The following is a 15726-nucleotide window of genomic DNA, read 5'->3' as shown; positions in this document are numbered from 1 at the left end:
CATTGGAGGTGTATTCACTACAATTGTCTGATTGCATTTGCTTGATTTTACAGGAGGGTAATGAAAAGTAAGAAGAAACTCTGCTTGGTTGCTTACCAAGTGCAGAGGTAGTCTTTCTATTTATAAGGTGCAAGTTACACACTGAGCTCTTGAGCTAAGAATAAAACAAACTTTTGAAACTAAGTGTAAATATTAAACAAACAATTAACTAGATCCTGTGCTGATTACAATGGATGAAGTTAGAGATATGCAGAAAACATGTGGCCTGGAATCCTGGACTGCAGAGGGCTTCAAGCTGCAATAGCAGACTGATTAGGAGGCAGCTGTCTTCCAAGGTGACTTTTGTACATGGCATGCTGTGCATATGGCTATTGATGCAGGGGAAAGTTGGAGGATTGTTGAGCCGGTTTTGGCATGCAGCTGGGAGGATCGTCTTGCAACTGAGTTAGGAGGCTGCTGTCTTTGTCATCTTGGTTTTCTTCCTTAACAGGTAAATTTTCAATCAAACACTTGAATTTAATAAAACACATGAACACATTAGATTTTTGTCTTAACGGAAACATCCAACAAAAACGAGAATAGTCATCGATAAACACTACATAAAACTTAGAACTACTAATAAATAAAATGGGAGAAGTCCATACATCAGAGAATTAATTCTAGAGGTGATTTTGACTCTCTCTGAGATGATGAAAAATGAAGTTTTCAAATCTTCGGAACTTGACAAGAATCACAAAGATGAATGGACTTGGTTGAACCAGACAGACAAAATCGGCTGTTGAACCAATTTATGGATTATTGAATCTGAAGGATGACGCAAACGCTTGTGCCACACATTTAGAGGTGCTATGACACCAAGAAATGCAGTAAAAGAAGAACTCGACTGAATGGGAAACTAATGAAACTAATGTTTATTAGCACGAAGATGCTGCAAATAGATAGGATATAAGCCTGCTTTACTCCACCCTTGTAGAAGAATTTCTTGGGTCTGCAAGTCCTTGTTCACAAAATAATTGGCCGTGAGTATAAAGTAGCAGTGGTTATGGCAAAATTTTTGAATTGAAAGCAGGTAAGATGAAGCATAGGATAATGTAAAATATTTTTTAGAAGAAATTTATTTATAGGAGTTGAGAACAAGGAAGAACCAATATTGGTAATTTGCAAGCCCCCAGTCATAATCTCATTGCCTTGATAAGGTTGTTGCAGTGACAGATTTTCAAGCTTAGAACTGACATGGTTGTTAGCTTCACTATCCAGATACCACGGTTGTTATGTCTCAATAGAACCATGAGAATGTGCAGCCATTGCAGCCAACTGTGTTAGGCAAATCCATACAATGATAACAATCTAGAGCATTGTGGCATGTCTTACGACAAATCTGACATGAAACTCTGTTGTTAGAGAAAAATTGAGAGGAAGCATGTTGATTTTTACCATTCGGATTTGATTCTGCGACATGAGATCCATTTGTTGCATTTGGCTTAGATTGCTGTGGAACGGTGTTGAACTGCTGTGGAGAATTATTGAAGTGGTGTGGCTTTCTTGACCGAAGCTGTTGTGGTCGTCCTGTAGAAGAAAATTGTTTGTTGTTGTTGTTGAAGTATGGCTTCTGTTTGTGCGTGAAAAAACGCAATCTGCCCTGCTGCTGGTGGAATGGATTTATTATTGTTAAGGTAGCAGCCACAGAGGATCCATCTCATGCAGTCTCTGTGGCTACCACATCACCTGTTCCACCTCATGAAGATTCTGCCGCAAGAATTGTGAAAATCCCATTGACAGTCAAGAAGGAAGATACTGCTGTGTTGTGGGATTGGAATCAAAGAATTCTGGCGGACAATATAATCCAGCTGTGCATAACAATCAAATCCTACCTTATATGATGATAGGTGTCACTCAAGATCAAACCCTTTCCTTATGATGATGCGTGCCACTCAAGCTCAAATAATTTCCTTAGATAATGATGTGTGCTACGCAAGTGTGCGCATCAGACAACAACACTGTCATTGACTTCATAGAATTTACCTTCCTTGAATATCATTTACTTTGTGTATAGAAGATCTTCCCTTGTATTGTACAATTTTCCAATTCTGCAAATCTCTTGTAAATGACTATAAATAAAATGTCTCTATGTGTGTTTTGGTGAAGTTAGCCAAAATCATTCTCCCTTATTTCTTTCAATTATGAGCATTTAGAAGATGCTCAAAATTAATCATCAGAGTTTGAAAATTGTCAAAAGAAATATCCGTGTCTCTCGTTGAAATACTGAGAGATGTGATAAAGGGATGATATATATGAGTGACTTCAGCCTCCCTTGACATAAATAATTAACTCTTCATATTCCACGGGTTTCCTCACAGCTGTAAGTTGATCATCATTGTTTTTGGCAGTAATCAGATAATCTGTTTATGTCTCTAAGACCCTTGTTGTAATGTTTGTAATTGACGTTATATGGGTTCGAGAATGAGGAACAAATTTGTTGGCTAAGTGATCCCACACTTGGCGAGAGATATATTCAGCCCATAACACACTGGATAAAACTTTATCAGTCAATGTGGCATTTAAACAAGCCAATATGAACTGATCTTTCTTTTGCCAAATAGAATATTCGGTAGCCACTGTAGTTTTGCCCTCCGCATCAACAACGAATTGCGAATGACAGATCTCTGAACCATCAACAATAGTCAGAAGATCATAAGTACGAAGGACTGGCAGAAATTGAGTAGTCCATCTCAAATAATTAGGGCCATCAAGCTTGATAGATACTAGTGGAGTAATGTTGAGAATAACAAATTGAGATGCAGAGGAATTGCTTTAGGAGGCCATAATTGGATCGGAAAAGGTGTTAGCCAAGTGTCTTTGATAACTTTCCACTCTCCAGTTTCTTCCAATACTAAGGAAAAAGAGTAACAAAGCAGCATAACTTCATAAATTTTGTAGTTATATCAACTCTAGTCTTCACCAAAGATAAAGGGCTTGAGTGAGAAGATTTTATACCATTTGAGTTGCTTAGATTAATTCAAACATACACAATATATATATATATATATTCAATCCAATCTATTTAGAGCATCTCCAACATATGCTCTAAAACCTCCATATATATATATTGTGTATGTTTATCTAATATGAGGCAAAAATCCTATCAAGCAGTGCGTCTTCTCGTTACTCAAAACACATATTTTGCTTTTTGATTAGCTACTTTTCGACAAGTAGTACTTATTAGTTATGCAATGTGCAGGAACAGGAAGAACTCGAAATACTAAAAAGAGAAACGCATAGGAGAGGAGAGAAGAGAATTGAATTCTATTCTTATTATCTGAAATGAATGAAATACAGAAGAAAGACTACATTTACTCAAAAGCTTTAGTAAACAACTTAACTGTTTACTAGCTAACTAACTCAACTACAACTTTAATGCCAACTAAGCTTAACCACTTTAACAAACATAACTGTCTTCTCTTATTTCCATCTTCTTTTTTTTTTTTTTTTTTTTTTTTTTTTTTTTTTTATAATATTTAAAGAAAATAGACAACTAAATTTTCTTAGCTAAAATGCATAATATTGCTGGAGATGCTGGAGTCTAACAAATAGTGTTTGAAAACTAAGGAGTCTTCGGTGAATAGCCTGCAATGAAAATCAAAGAATAAGATTGTAAAGAATGTGGTTCCAAGTGTCAGGAACACCGGCAAGACACCAGTGGCTGCAGTCGATTCCGGTTGGCCCGGTGAGGCCGTAAATAGAAGGATGGCCATCTTTACGTAGCAGGGAGAGAAGAGTTATGTCGAGCAATTTGACGGGTTTTGTAATCTTGACTAATGCACTCTTGAGCACGCCAACAGCTGGTGGCAAACCTCCTGGATATTTTGAGCCTAACAATGGTTGCTTCTCCCTCACGCAGCTCTTTGCACTTGGTTCATTCCATAGGCTGCCACTATTGTATATATATATATATATATATGAAAAGTATTGTGAGAGCTCGTGTATATATATATTGATTTTTTTTTTTTTGTTTTTTAAGTGAAGGAAAAACTAGAGAACAATAGAGCATATAATCGACCTGCTATCTATTGTTGTTTTCTTTTTTCTTTCTTTCTTTTTTTGGGAGCAAGGGGTGGTTTATATATATGGAAATGGAAAAACAAAAAAGAAAAGATAGTAATGCTATTCTTCATGTACATTTTTCACACCAACTGACTTGTCATGTTTTAAGTCGTTTTTCAAATTAGTTTCAAAAATAAATAAATAAAAAAGTCATTTAAAACACGTTATGTCAGCCGATATGAAATAAATGTTAAAAGTAATATTACTCAAAAAAAAAAAAAAAAAAAATCTCTTAGGCTGAAGTACATACTTTCCTTTTTTCCTAAACTTATATGCTTAACTTAGATAAAGATTGTTAATCGAGCCAGTAATAATAAAAGAATTTGTCACAACACAATTAAGAAAAAGAAATGCTAAATGAATTTCTAAGTGCTTATTTTTTGATGTGACAGAATCACCGTTGATATAGCAAATACAGATTATCCCGTTCAAAATCTAATGGTAATTTTCAGTATCAAATTAGAAAATAAGCACTTAGAAGTATATATAAGAAGCATTTTCTCACAAATAAAAAATAAAACAAAAAAAATCCTAGAGTTTGATGAGACATTGTAATTAAGGAGACTTCAAAATAAAGTTAGAAAGTTGCAAGTTAGGTGCAAGAAAAGAAAAATAGTGCAGTAGGGCCATTTTTTTCGTTGCTTTTTTGGATTCACCAACTTAAGTAGGCAATGTGTTTTACTTTTTCAAAATATTAATTTTTTTGTAATTGTTAATCTATTAAATAAATATTAAGTTTGACTGGGTCTAGAAATATTGGATATTGAATAAAATCAGTTCAAAATTGATATGATTTTCCAAATACTAATAATAACATTTTATTGGATGCAAGACTTAAAAATATGCATATTACGACCATCAAACGAAGTATTCATTTTCGATAAAAAAAAAAAAAAAATGTGTTTTTGGTGGAAAACGGCTTAGCTGAATGATAGAGTTAAAAATTATAAGGCTCATGAACTGTCGGTATCATAAAGATATAAATCTGGACAGTTGAAAAAACTACTGCAAAAATGCTAATAATGACTCAAAAACATTATTAGTGACAGTTGACATTACAACAGTGCAAAAAGAAAGGGATTAGGATTCTCACTGTATTAGATTGTAGGGAAAACTTCACTTATAACCCTGAACTTTCAACCCTTTTAAAAGAAGGTACATAAACTTTAAAACGTCTCAATTTAGAATATCCATTTTTCAGAAAGTTTCAATCTCAGTCATTCGTTAGAATTTTCTATTAAATCCTATAAAAATTCTTAAAACACCCTTTTGTTCATTTTTTTAAAAAAAAAATTATAAAAAATTTCAAAGATTCAGGCATGCTTATTTTTGCAAATTCCGTTAAATTCTAACCAATACCTAAATTGTAGTAATTTTTTTTTTCCTAAAAAAATAAGGGATATTTTGAAAATTTTGACAAGATTTAATAAAAAATTCTAACGGATGACTGAGATTGAAACTTTCTGAAATATAGATACTCTAAATTGAAATGTTTTAAAGTTTAGGTACATTCTTTTAAAATGGGTGAAAGTTCAAGAGTTATAAGTAAAATTCTTCCTAGATTTTATTTTAATGTTCTGATTAGATTTGACATATCTAATAATGGATATGTGACTACATAATTAATTTGTTGGCATCACATTAATTTAAAGTTTGTAAATATGTAGCAACATATATACCGTTAAATGTAACAAAACAAAATTTGGACCGTAAAATAGTACTTCTTCTCAAAGCTAAGGCTTTATTTTGCCCCAATTAAATAGATTTATTGATATTGAGAATAAGATTATATGTGAAGAGGTAGCTTACTTGTAATGGGATGGGGAAATTCCTTGGAAGAAAACCCTTGTCTTGGCAGGATCAATGTTTAAATCCACCCATCCAGCCCATGTTGTAAGTGCCGTTTGAAAAGCAAGCATACGATCCATGTCCTTCGTAATCTGTGTTCCTACTTGGATGTAATCCCATCTGCAAATTCAAAACATGCAATTCCTTAATTAAATTAACTTTTTCTCAGAATTAGAAAAGGAAATTCATAATAATTAATTAATTATAACATGGGATCGTACGGTTGAGAAGGTCCCCTTCGATTCCACCAATGCCATGTGTTGAAGATGAGCATGTCCATATCTTTCCATAGCTTGCCTCCCTCAATCGAATCAAGTTTCAAGACTCTACCAACTTTTTCTCTTACAATGTCCACCAAATACACGTTCCGATCAAGCATCACTTTCACTCCATAATCCTGTAATTAACCATTTCACGTTATTTAATTGGTGCCAAAAGAAAGAAATTTTAAAAGAAAGGTAAGACAGTTGGAATGCTAATGCCTTGTCTGTCTGGCAGAAACCTAACTTGTGGGTGATTGGCTGTTCTATTGATTCTTATTTCTTTAAGATATGTAATTGGCCGGCCGGGGAGGTGGTTGAAACTTGAAAGGTGGGTAGGAATGGAAAGCAAATTGTTTGGGAGAACAGGGAAAGGTGCCGTATAGTACAGGGGTCTGTTACTTTATGATTGCAGGCAACAACTTGGTTAACAAAAGAAATCCCCGCTGCGCACATGATGGGGACAACACAAATACACTGTTAAATTTGTGTTTAGAATCACGACAAAACTTGTTTAAATGTGATTTGAAAGATGTGTAGTGCAAAGTCAGACCAAAAGTTTCATTAATTTCTTACAATTACTACTTCTCGGCCTTTTCGAAAACTTAAAAAAATAAAATAAATAAAAAAATTGTCCATGTAGAAAAGAAGCCCTGAAAAATAGTGAAGAATATGTTTGTGTGAGAAGTATTCCAACACTTTTTAAATACGATTTTTTAGAATTTAAATTCTATTTAGATTTTATTTAATTTTTTAAAATTTTATCTCAAGTTTTCTAATCCACTTAAACATAATTTTAAAAAATAAATTCTCTTGATATTCACAATTTTGAATATTTAGAAAGAAAAAATCACACACCGAAACGAGTATTTAAGGTATGTGAATAAAGTGTGAAAATATATTATGTAATGTTTTGGAAAATAATTTTAGTTTTTCTTTTAAATAATTTTTGGTAGGTATATAGCTTAGAAGCTTTTGGTTTTGAACTTTTTTTATTTGAAAGATTTTGTTGTGTTTTTATGGCATTATATAAACCACCAAATGGATTTTTCTTTTGAATTTTTGAGAGCTGCTTGTGTTTGGACTTAATTTTGTTTTTTGGGTACAGAAAGTGATAAAAGATTAAATGCAATAAGTGAATTTTTTTTTAAAAAAAAAATTATGAAATTTTTTTTTTTAAAAAAATATATATATATATACACACATAAAAAAAAGAAAAAGAAAAAAAAAAGAAAAAGAAAAGAAAAGTAGTGAATTATGGCATACCGTAAATGTAAAAGTGGAAACATCTCCTTGTCTTGTTAAATCGTACTCAGCATCGGGGACGGCAAAATGAAGCATGCATGTCAATGACTGCCACTGGTTTCTGCTCAGAGAATCTCCCACGAACATGATGCTCTTCCCTCTAAATCTTTCCAAAAAATCCTGACCGTCAAATCTACAACACTAAAATATTTAAGATTAATGTTCTCTTTTTGCAATTTTGTTCAGACAAAAACCTAAAGAACAATTTTGAAGCTACAATTGATACGAAAGGGTAAAACCAGTTGTTAAAAAAACATTCATATTATGCTAAGAAAAAACCAAAACAAAAAAAATCCACGCACTTTAAGCCTGAAAAGACAAAAAGAAAAAAAAAAAAGGCAGAACAAAAGTCAGGGACCTAACGGGAAGAAAGAAAAAGCCAAGGGCTGAAAATTGGGAATACGTCCAAAGACAGCTCAATTTTTTTTTTAGAGAGATGTTATTTAATGGATTGGCAAACTATTATGATGACGTGATAGTCAAAATTAGGTATTATCTCTTTTTAGGAAAGTCTATGTACTTAAAAAATTATAAGGTATTTTTGTCTTTTTGTTGGCTCAAGGGAATATGGACAATTTTTGATAGTTTGGAATGACATTGTTCATATTAAAAGTTTGAGAAAAACATTATCAATTGTTTAAAGGGGGTATGAAACTTTACCCTAATTTTATTTATTTATTTTTTCTTAAATAATCCTTATTCATCTAATCTAAAAGTTAATGTTAATTTTTTTTCTTCTTATTTTTTTATTTTGAGTTGGCAGTGAAAGAACAACTTCCTTCCGTTCACTAAAAGAGAATCAATGTCGTGATTACATTAGCTAACTTAAAGGTATTGTATAAAAATCCAAAAAATGTTTAGATTAAAATTTTTTAAATTATTTGTCCAAATTTTATAAAATTCAAATAGATGATAATTTAACTTTTATTTGATCAAATAAATCTTGTAATCGGTCTCTTACCTGATTGAATTATTTCAAGTCCAAACAAATAATTTAAGAAATTATTTATGATTCGCATTTTTTTCCCAACTTTAACAAAGCTGCGGAAAGTGGTGACGGACAACTGGAGGCCGACAAGGTTCACTTTGTGCCGTCAAACATTCTATTTCAACTCAAGAAATCATGTGACCGCTCAATTATGTACTGAAAAATGATTCCAGTTCACGTGATATCTCACGGTGTCGGATTTTATAAATAAAACTTGGTTAAACAAAGAGATCTGAATATACATTTTACTTTTTATTGCAGCTGCTTGGAGAGAATAAAATAGAATCCAAAGTGTTATATTGCATATAGATCTGGCGATATATATGGTCTTATTTTTGTAAAAGATCAACAGGAATCATCCCATTTAATTAGGCTTAGACTTTAAATGAATAAATTATTTATCATATATAGATCGTTTTATTTTTAATTTTTGTAGAAATTAAGAAGAATAATAAAATATGAAAAATAAAGCAGACAAAAAATTTAAAGTAGTTCAGTATTAAACATCTACGTCTATCCCATCTAATTATTTTAAGGATTACTTATTGCTTTTATTAACTTGTTTTTGTTTACGATACAAAAATTTCTATTTTAAAAAATAAAACCCGGTGGTAGGTGAAAAAATATAATCAAACCGGAATGGAAAATATTTTAATACGAATCTAGCTAATATGATAAAGTATCAACTTAATATGAAAAACATTTATTCTAACATTTTCAATGGTAATGATCATATGTTGCCTAACTTTGAAGAGATTTAGCATGTACGTTGAATACCTTATATGCTTATTGAAAAATTAGAAATTTTATCATTAATAATTTAATATTTGGGGCTGGACATGCATGGTGTCGAATAATTCAACTCTATTTTCATTTCGTCAAGGGTCATTTGGCTTACGAGCGATGCAACGTGAGAAATGACCCCTTTGACTTCTTTGTCCATAAACCCACATATAATTCAACCACACAAAATCGAAAAATTTATCGGTGAATCTCAACTCCCACTCCAAATTTAAAATTATTTAATTAATGTTTTATTTTTTTTAAATTAAAAATCTATTTTTATAGATAAGGCCTAATTAACATGTAAAATATTTAATTAAAAATTGAGTGATTTGTTGAAATAATGTTTTAATTCAAAATTTTTAACTCCGATATTACGTTAAATTACCGATTAATTTTAAAAAAAATTAATTATTTAATCAATATTTACCTACATGTGCTTGAAGTAATTATCCAAAAATACCATTTTGTTTTTCTGGGTGTGAAAAAGAAGCTCAGAAACATTAAAAGCAATAGCATAAAATGCATATTCAACAGGAGGAGAAGCATGAGAAAAAAATAATATCTTCCCGAGAATTAATCACAATTATATTTAGTTTAATGGCATGTCAAGAGGAGATGATCAGAAACAAAAAGAATACCACGAGCAAGATATAGGACGACGGTCGGGTACCTGAGTAGATTACAGCCGAGGGGCTGCCACCTGTACTTGGTGTAATCCAGATCCGGCCGGCCGTTCTTCTGGCAAGTGAACTCCCGCTCAATGAAGGGACATGCAGCAGGGTCGTAAAGCGGGTAGGATTTGTCAAGTTCCCATCTTCCGGTGAACAAATCACACTCACTTGCAGCATTTGCGTTGTGATGAAGGAGAAGAAGAAGAAGAACAACAACAACTTTGTGCGGCGGCAGAGAGAAAGAAGCAAAGGAGCTGCTAATATAAACCGAGAAACTCATTTTCATACACCTTTTCAAATCCAACGAGAGAAAGGGAGAGAGAGAATATAATAAAGTAAGAAAAAGGTTTAAAGGGAAAGGAAATAGCAATGGCGAAAAGTAGCCTCCCTACTATATTGAGCAATTAAGTAATTAGACAGAGAGGGCGACATCAAAGGTGGTCCAACGGGCCGGGATTTCCTAATATACTTGGACGAGAGAGAGAGAGAGAGAGAGAGAGAGCAAATGGTCCAATGGGGATAAGCTTTCTCACCTCCTGTTATTAATGCTTTGGGTTGTGAAATCTTTTAATGCATGATTTTGTTTAACGAGTTTCCATTTTTTTTTTTTTTTGCCTATAATTTATTATTGAATATTTGAGACCAACTTGATTTTACGATGGATTTACAAAAAGAAAAAAAGAAAAAAAGAAAAACTGAATAAAATATGAGTAAGAGATTGATGTGTATCAACTTTTCTTCAAAATTGATATAACTTTTAAAATTATTATTTAATCAAAATTTAATAGTGATATATCACAAATCTAATGGTAATTTTAAAAAGAGAAATGATTATTCAACAACTTTTGTACAACTCTAACAACTTTTTTGTTTTTTGTTTTTTGTTTTTTGTTTTTTTTTTTTTTTTTTTATGATTAACTATTGAATCTGTTTTTCTACATGTGAGCCATAAATCTTTAATTGTTGATCTTAAAAAAAGTTGTTATAATTGTACAAAAATTATACGAAAGTTGTACAAAAAGCATTACACTTTTAAAAAACACACCAGTTTTTGGGACGTGGGTGTCAACATAGATAAGGATTCATGGAAACCATTATCAGATTGAGTAATATTGTTAGGTATTATCTTTTTATCTTCTAAAAATTAATGTGGCTTTTAAAATTACCATTAAATTTAGGATGAACTACTATTGAATTGCGATTTAATAATAATTTTAGAAGTAACGTCTAACTTTGGGATGATAAATAGAAGATAAAAAATAGTCTGAAAAGATTTTTTATTATAGCGCAAAAGATTTGGAAAATTAAAAATTATTTTGGTATTAAAAAAATAAATAAAAGACACATTTTAAAATAATATTTTTCTGTCCGAATATTCACATTGTAGATGGTCAATCTAATATTTGAAATACAAACCGATGGTTTTATTTGCACTGGAGTACGTACTCCTTTAGATGTGATTTTTTATTATTATTATTATTATTCAAATATGGAAAAAAGGGGGAAATGGGAAAGTTACAAAGGAGGATCATTTCCACTCCTTAATCTGATATAGGAAATGAAAGGTGAAAAAGTGGGAATGCTTCCGAACACAAGGTGGGAAGCGGCCCATCTAGCTAGAAGGTGTGTATCTAAATTAGCACATCTAGATATCTTAAGAGCACTCCAAACATTTATGGAATGCAATTGAACAAGAGAGTCAGAAATTACTGGTGCAGAGATCCAGTCTGAGAAAAACAAAGGATCTTTCAAAGCGCGCCAAAATAGTGAGAAGAGAGTCTCCTTCAATGATCAGGGGGAAACAACCCATTGAGACAGCCAATCTGGAGGCCAATAATGCTGCATGGGCTTCACCCATCAAGGCATCCATAGGGGGCAGCTTCAGAGTATTGACTGCCAAAAATTTTCCAGAGTGATCTTGGAGAACTGCAACAGCAACTGCAAAAATAGGACGAATGGCCACATCAAAATTGACTTTAAAAGAACCTAAGGGAGGAGGATCCCAATCAGCCAAGTTGCTATTTTGCCAAGCCAGCAAGTGATGCTGAGTGGTGTCTTGATACATTTAAGAGTAGTGAGAGGTACAGGGGTAATGGCTTCATGAATAAGTTTATTCCTTGCAAACCAAATCTGATCCATTAGCACCAAAGCAGAAATTTGAAAACTATGCACATCTTGCACCAGGATGCCAAGAGAGAAATGAGGCCGAAGCAAAGCCTTAATCCAATCAACAAAAGGCATATAAGAGAAAGAAACCGTGTGCAAAGGCTAGAGGGAATTCTGCCACATAATTCTAGAGAAAGGGCAACTCAAGAATATATGTTGAAGAGACTTGATGTGTGTTTTAAATAGTACTCGTAAGTCCACGAATCGGTTTGCAATATAGTGTTATGCAAGTGCAAGGTCGATCCCACAGGGAAATGGTCAAATATTGGTGTTTTGCTTAATCAACCTCATTTTAACCTAGTTCCAAAGGTTTGAGAAATGATTGAAGAACAAAAGACTAAATAAAAGAGATGTAATGAAATATACAAATTAAAAGGAACTAAGGTTAAGGAATCCACCAAACCAAATCCTACAACTCACACTCTTGGTTTCCACTTAAACACCCAAAGAACATTAAGCTTAGGGTGTTATCCAAGTTTCTTAACCATAAACCCAAGAACCATTAAATGAATCCAACTCATTGACAAATCACAAAGAGTACCGATTGAAATCAAAACATCCAATGTATCATTCAATCACAATGGATATCATCATTCAAACCGATAAACAATGTATTAGTCGGTTGAAACACATAAAATGTCCTCTATCCACCACTAACCACATTCATTGCAAAAGATAAAGCTTTAAATGAATGGAACTTGAACAACTAACATGATATATCATTAAATGTGCAAGTGGTACAGCAAGATTGTGAGTGTCATCAATGGAAAGGTTTCATCCTCAACCCTAGTTGAGGTTACTAGCCTTCCATGACTAAGAACACCACAAGAAAATGATGAACAACCATGGAAATGAAAGAAAAGCTCTACAAAGAGAAAGTATCTGAAAATAAACTACTGAATTACACTACAAGAAGCACGAAATTAAACCTATCTACAGAGTTTCTGCTCTATTCTTTCCTCTCCTACTCTCTCTACTACTCTCCAACAAGGGGCATGGCTATGGCTTTTATAGAAGAGAGCTAGGGCAAGAAATGACTCCTCTACCCTCCTCTAGGGTTCCTCTGCTGCTAGAGACAACCCCAAACACGAAACCAGCGTGTTCTGCAGCGGAAATCAGAGGGAGGACTGCTTTTTGGCTTCTGATTGGGCGTTCTGGCGCGCTCTGCAAAAGCAGTTTCTGGGAAATTTCGATCGATCGACTTTTATTTCAATCGATCGACTTGGGGCAAATTTTCGATCGATCGAATTTTAAGTTCGATTGATCGACTTTTCAGGATCTCCGAATTTCCAGCTATTTCCTTATGAAATTTGTCATTCCTCTCTTATTGTCCTACAGAAACAGAAAACACAAAAACTAACCAAAACATTAGAAAATAACAAGGCTAAAGGTCTAACTAGTGCAAATCAAGGGGTCCAAATACACCATATTTGGTACTCATCAAATACCCCCAAACTTACATTTTGCTAGTCCCTTAGCAAAAAAAAAATGAAAAACAAAATCAAAGCATGAAACATAAGTCCTCTTTCGTGGGAGAAACGATTGCATTTAGCATATGCAACAAGCCTTTTAAACCCCTAGGACTCCCTAATGGACGAGTGAAGTCTCGTGAGGGTTTGCCAGAAATGGTTCCCACAAACATTGAAATGCCGTATTATCAATTGAGCGAAAATCATCATTCAAACACATGGTTCACACATCATGAGCATGTTTAACAAAATGAATATCACATTATCATGTTATCAAAAATCGATCAACTCATAGATGGAAAATTGAGACAACACATGTTAAAAAGTGTAAGGTGTGAATAACATAGAATCATGGGGTTTCGATTTTTCTCAAAGCACATATATCCAAAAATTCGCAGGACTTCCGTCAAATAACCAAGGCTTATCTTACATTCATTATTATTTACTATTATTTTGTGTCGGCTGTGCAATGTGTGACTCCTTTAAGCTTTCTAATTGACCTATGTAACGAGTGTTGGGCCAGTGACTCCCAAACCAGATGGTCTTAGGGCACTAGATGTAAAAACATCCATAAGGGCTTAATTACTCAAGTCAAAAAGGCTACGAAGTCAAACTAGCCAAACAATCATTCAAGCTGAAATTCTCATCTTTTTACGTGAACACCCAATGCTTAATGAGGCAAGGGGCCCGGTTACTCAATGAAAAGTCAAATTGGTGATATTACTCTAAACATTTTTTTTTTTGTTTATATATATATATCAATAAGCCAAGGTTTTATCAACAAGTCATCCTACAAATCTCAAGACACATAAATTTTAGGAAAAAATATATATTAGCCCCCCAAACTACCACCCATTCTCCGGATGGCCCCCCAAACTACCAATGCTTAGATTCTGGCCCCCCAAACTACCACTTTCTGATTTTTTGGCCCCATCCGTCTATTTATGTCGTTAATTCTAAACAGAATTCCGAAAATACCCCTCCTACACTTTGAAATTCTCACGGTTAAGGGAGGGGTATTTTTGGGTTTTTGGCCAATTTCTGTTAGAATTAACGGCATAAATAGACGGATGGGGCTAAAAAATCAGAAAGTGGTAGTTTGGGGGGCCAGAATCTAAGCATTGGTAGTTTGGGGGGCCATCCGGAGAATGGGTGGTAGTTTGGGGGGCTAATATATATTTTTCCCTAAATTTTAATTCAAATCTCATACCCCACAGAAACAAATGCTAATGTGCTTGTGATGAACAGTTTAAACATGTTAAGTCTCTCTAATCCAAAGACGAGTCAAAAGATCTCAGATTTTAATGATATGCAAAATTCAACATTTTAAACAAACCAATGAGATGCAAATCATAGTAAGATGTAACCATGCTCAACTAACAATAAAACATTTTTTTTTTTTTTTTGAATGAGTATTAACAAGGCAACAAAACAAGAATTAAATGAAAACAGACAGAAATGTCTACCCCACCCCCAAACTAGAATAACACATTGTCCCCATTGTGGCTAGAGATACAATACCGAAGGGTGATGCAAGTTGGGCACACTGTAAGAGAAGGGCTCCCCCAAACTTGAATGGCAGACACTGTCCTGAAAATCACAACTAAAACACAAGAAAATCAAATGATAGGAAAAAATGATGAGGGTTCCCACAAGCGCTAAGTTTTCAGTCTTCAGCCAGACTTTCCATTCTGACGACAATCACTCCGAGTAACTCGGGTCCTCTAAAAGGGTCATCTCAACCTCCGAGCTCTGTAACTCCAAAAATGGCTTCAGTCGTTGCCCGTTCACCTTGAACGTGCTGCCATTTTTTGGATCCTCAATCTCAATGGCCCCATAAGAAAACACTGATCGAACTATGAAAGGGCCTGTCCATCGAGATCGGAGCTTCCCTGGGAACAGATGCAGACGTGAATTGTAAAAAAGGACTTTCTGACCGAGCTCAAAAGATCGTCTCAATATGTTCTGGTCGTGAGCCTTCTTCATCCGTGCTTTGTACATCCTAGCACAGTCATAGGCATCGTTCCTCAGCTCTTCCAATTCATTGAGTTGGAGCTTCCTCTGTGAGCCAGCCTTTGTGAGATCGAAGTTTAGCTGCTTAATGGCCCAGTAGGCTCTGTGCTCCAACTCCA

At 33.8% G+C, this 15726-nt stretch overlaps 1 protein-coding gene and 1 long non-coding RNA gene across 3 annotated transcripts; both read right to left on the bottom strand.

Moving 5' to 3' along the window:
- Nucleotides 1–68: 68 nt before the first annotated feature.
- LOC133875857 (uncharacterized) lies at nucleotides 69–1569 on the bottom strand. Its single transcript, XR_009901502.1, has 2 exons — nucleotides 1435–1569; nucleotides 69–482 (listed from the first exon to the last, which is right to left on the bottom strand). It is a non-coding gene; the product is annotated as an uncharacterized LOC133875857 (long non-coding RNA).
- A 1720-nt stretch (nucleotides 1570–3289) lies between these two features.
- Nucleotides 3290–10318, bottom strand: LOC133875379 (protein trichome birefringence-like 41). 2 transcript variants are annotated; one of them, XM_062313497.1, is made up of 5 exons: nucleotides 9959–10318; nucleotides 7476–7647; nucleotides 6171–6346; nucleotides 5911–6069; nucleotides 3290–3931 (listed from the first exon to the last, which is right to left on the bottom strand). In XM_062313497.1, the coding sequence occupies exons 1-5, from the start codon at nucleotides 10243–10245 to the stop codon at nucleotides 3637–3639; spliced, it is 1089 nt and encodes a 362-aa protein (XP_062169481.1). In that variant the 5' UTR covers nucleotides 10246–10318; the 3' UTR covers nucleotides 3290–3636. The 2 variants fall into 2 exon arrangements, with proteins under 2 accessions (XP_062169481.1, XP_062169482.1); XM_062313498.1 differs by lacking the exon at nucleotides 9959–10318 and adding an exon at nucleotides 7732–7753 and having other exon boundaries at nucleotides 3292–3931.
- Between the last annotated feature and the right edge of the window lie 5408 nt (nucleotides 10319–15726).

This window comes from Alnus glutinosa, chromosome 8 (genome assembly GCF_958979055.1).
Source record: "Alnus glutinosa chromosome 8, dhAlnGlut1.1, whole genome shotgun sequence".
NCBI lineage: Eukaryota > Viridiplantae > Streptophyta > Magnoliopsida > Fagales > Betulaceae > Alnus > Alnus glutinosa.
The sequence above is the reverse complement of the archived record's forward strand: the minus strand, read 5'-3'. Positions and strand labels throughout refer to the sequence as shown.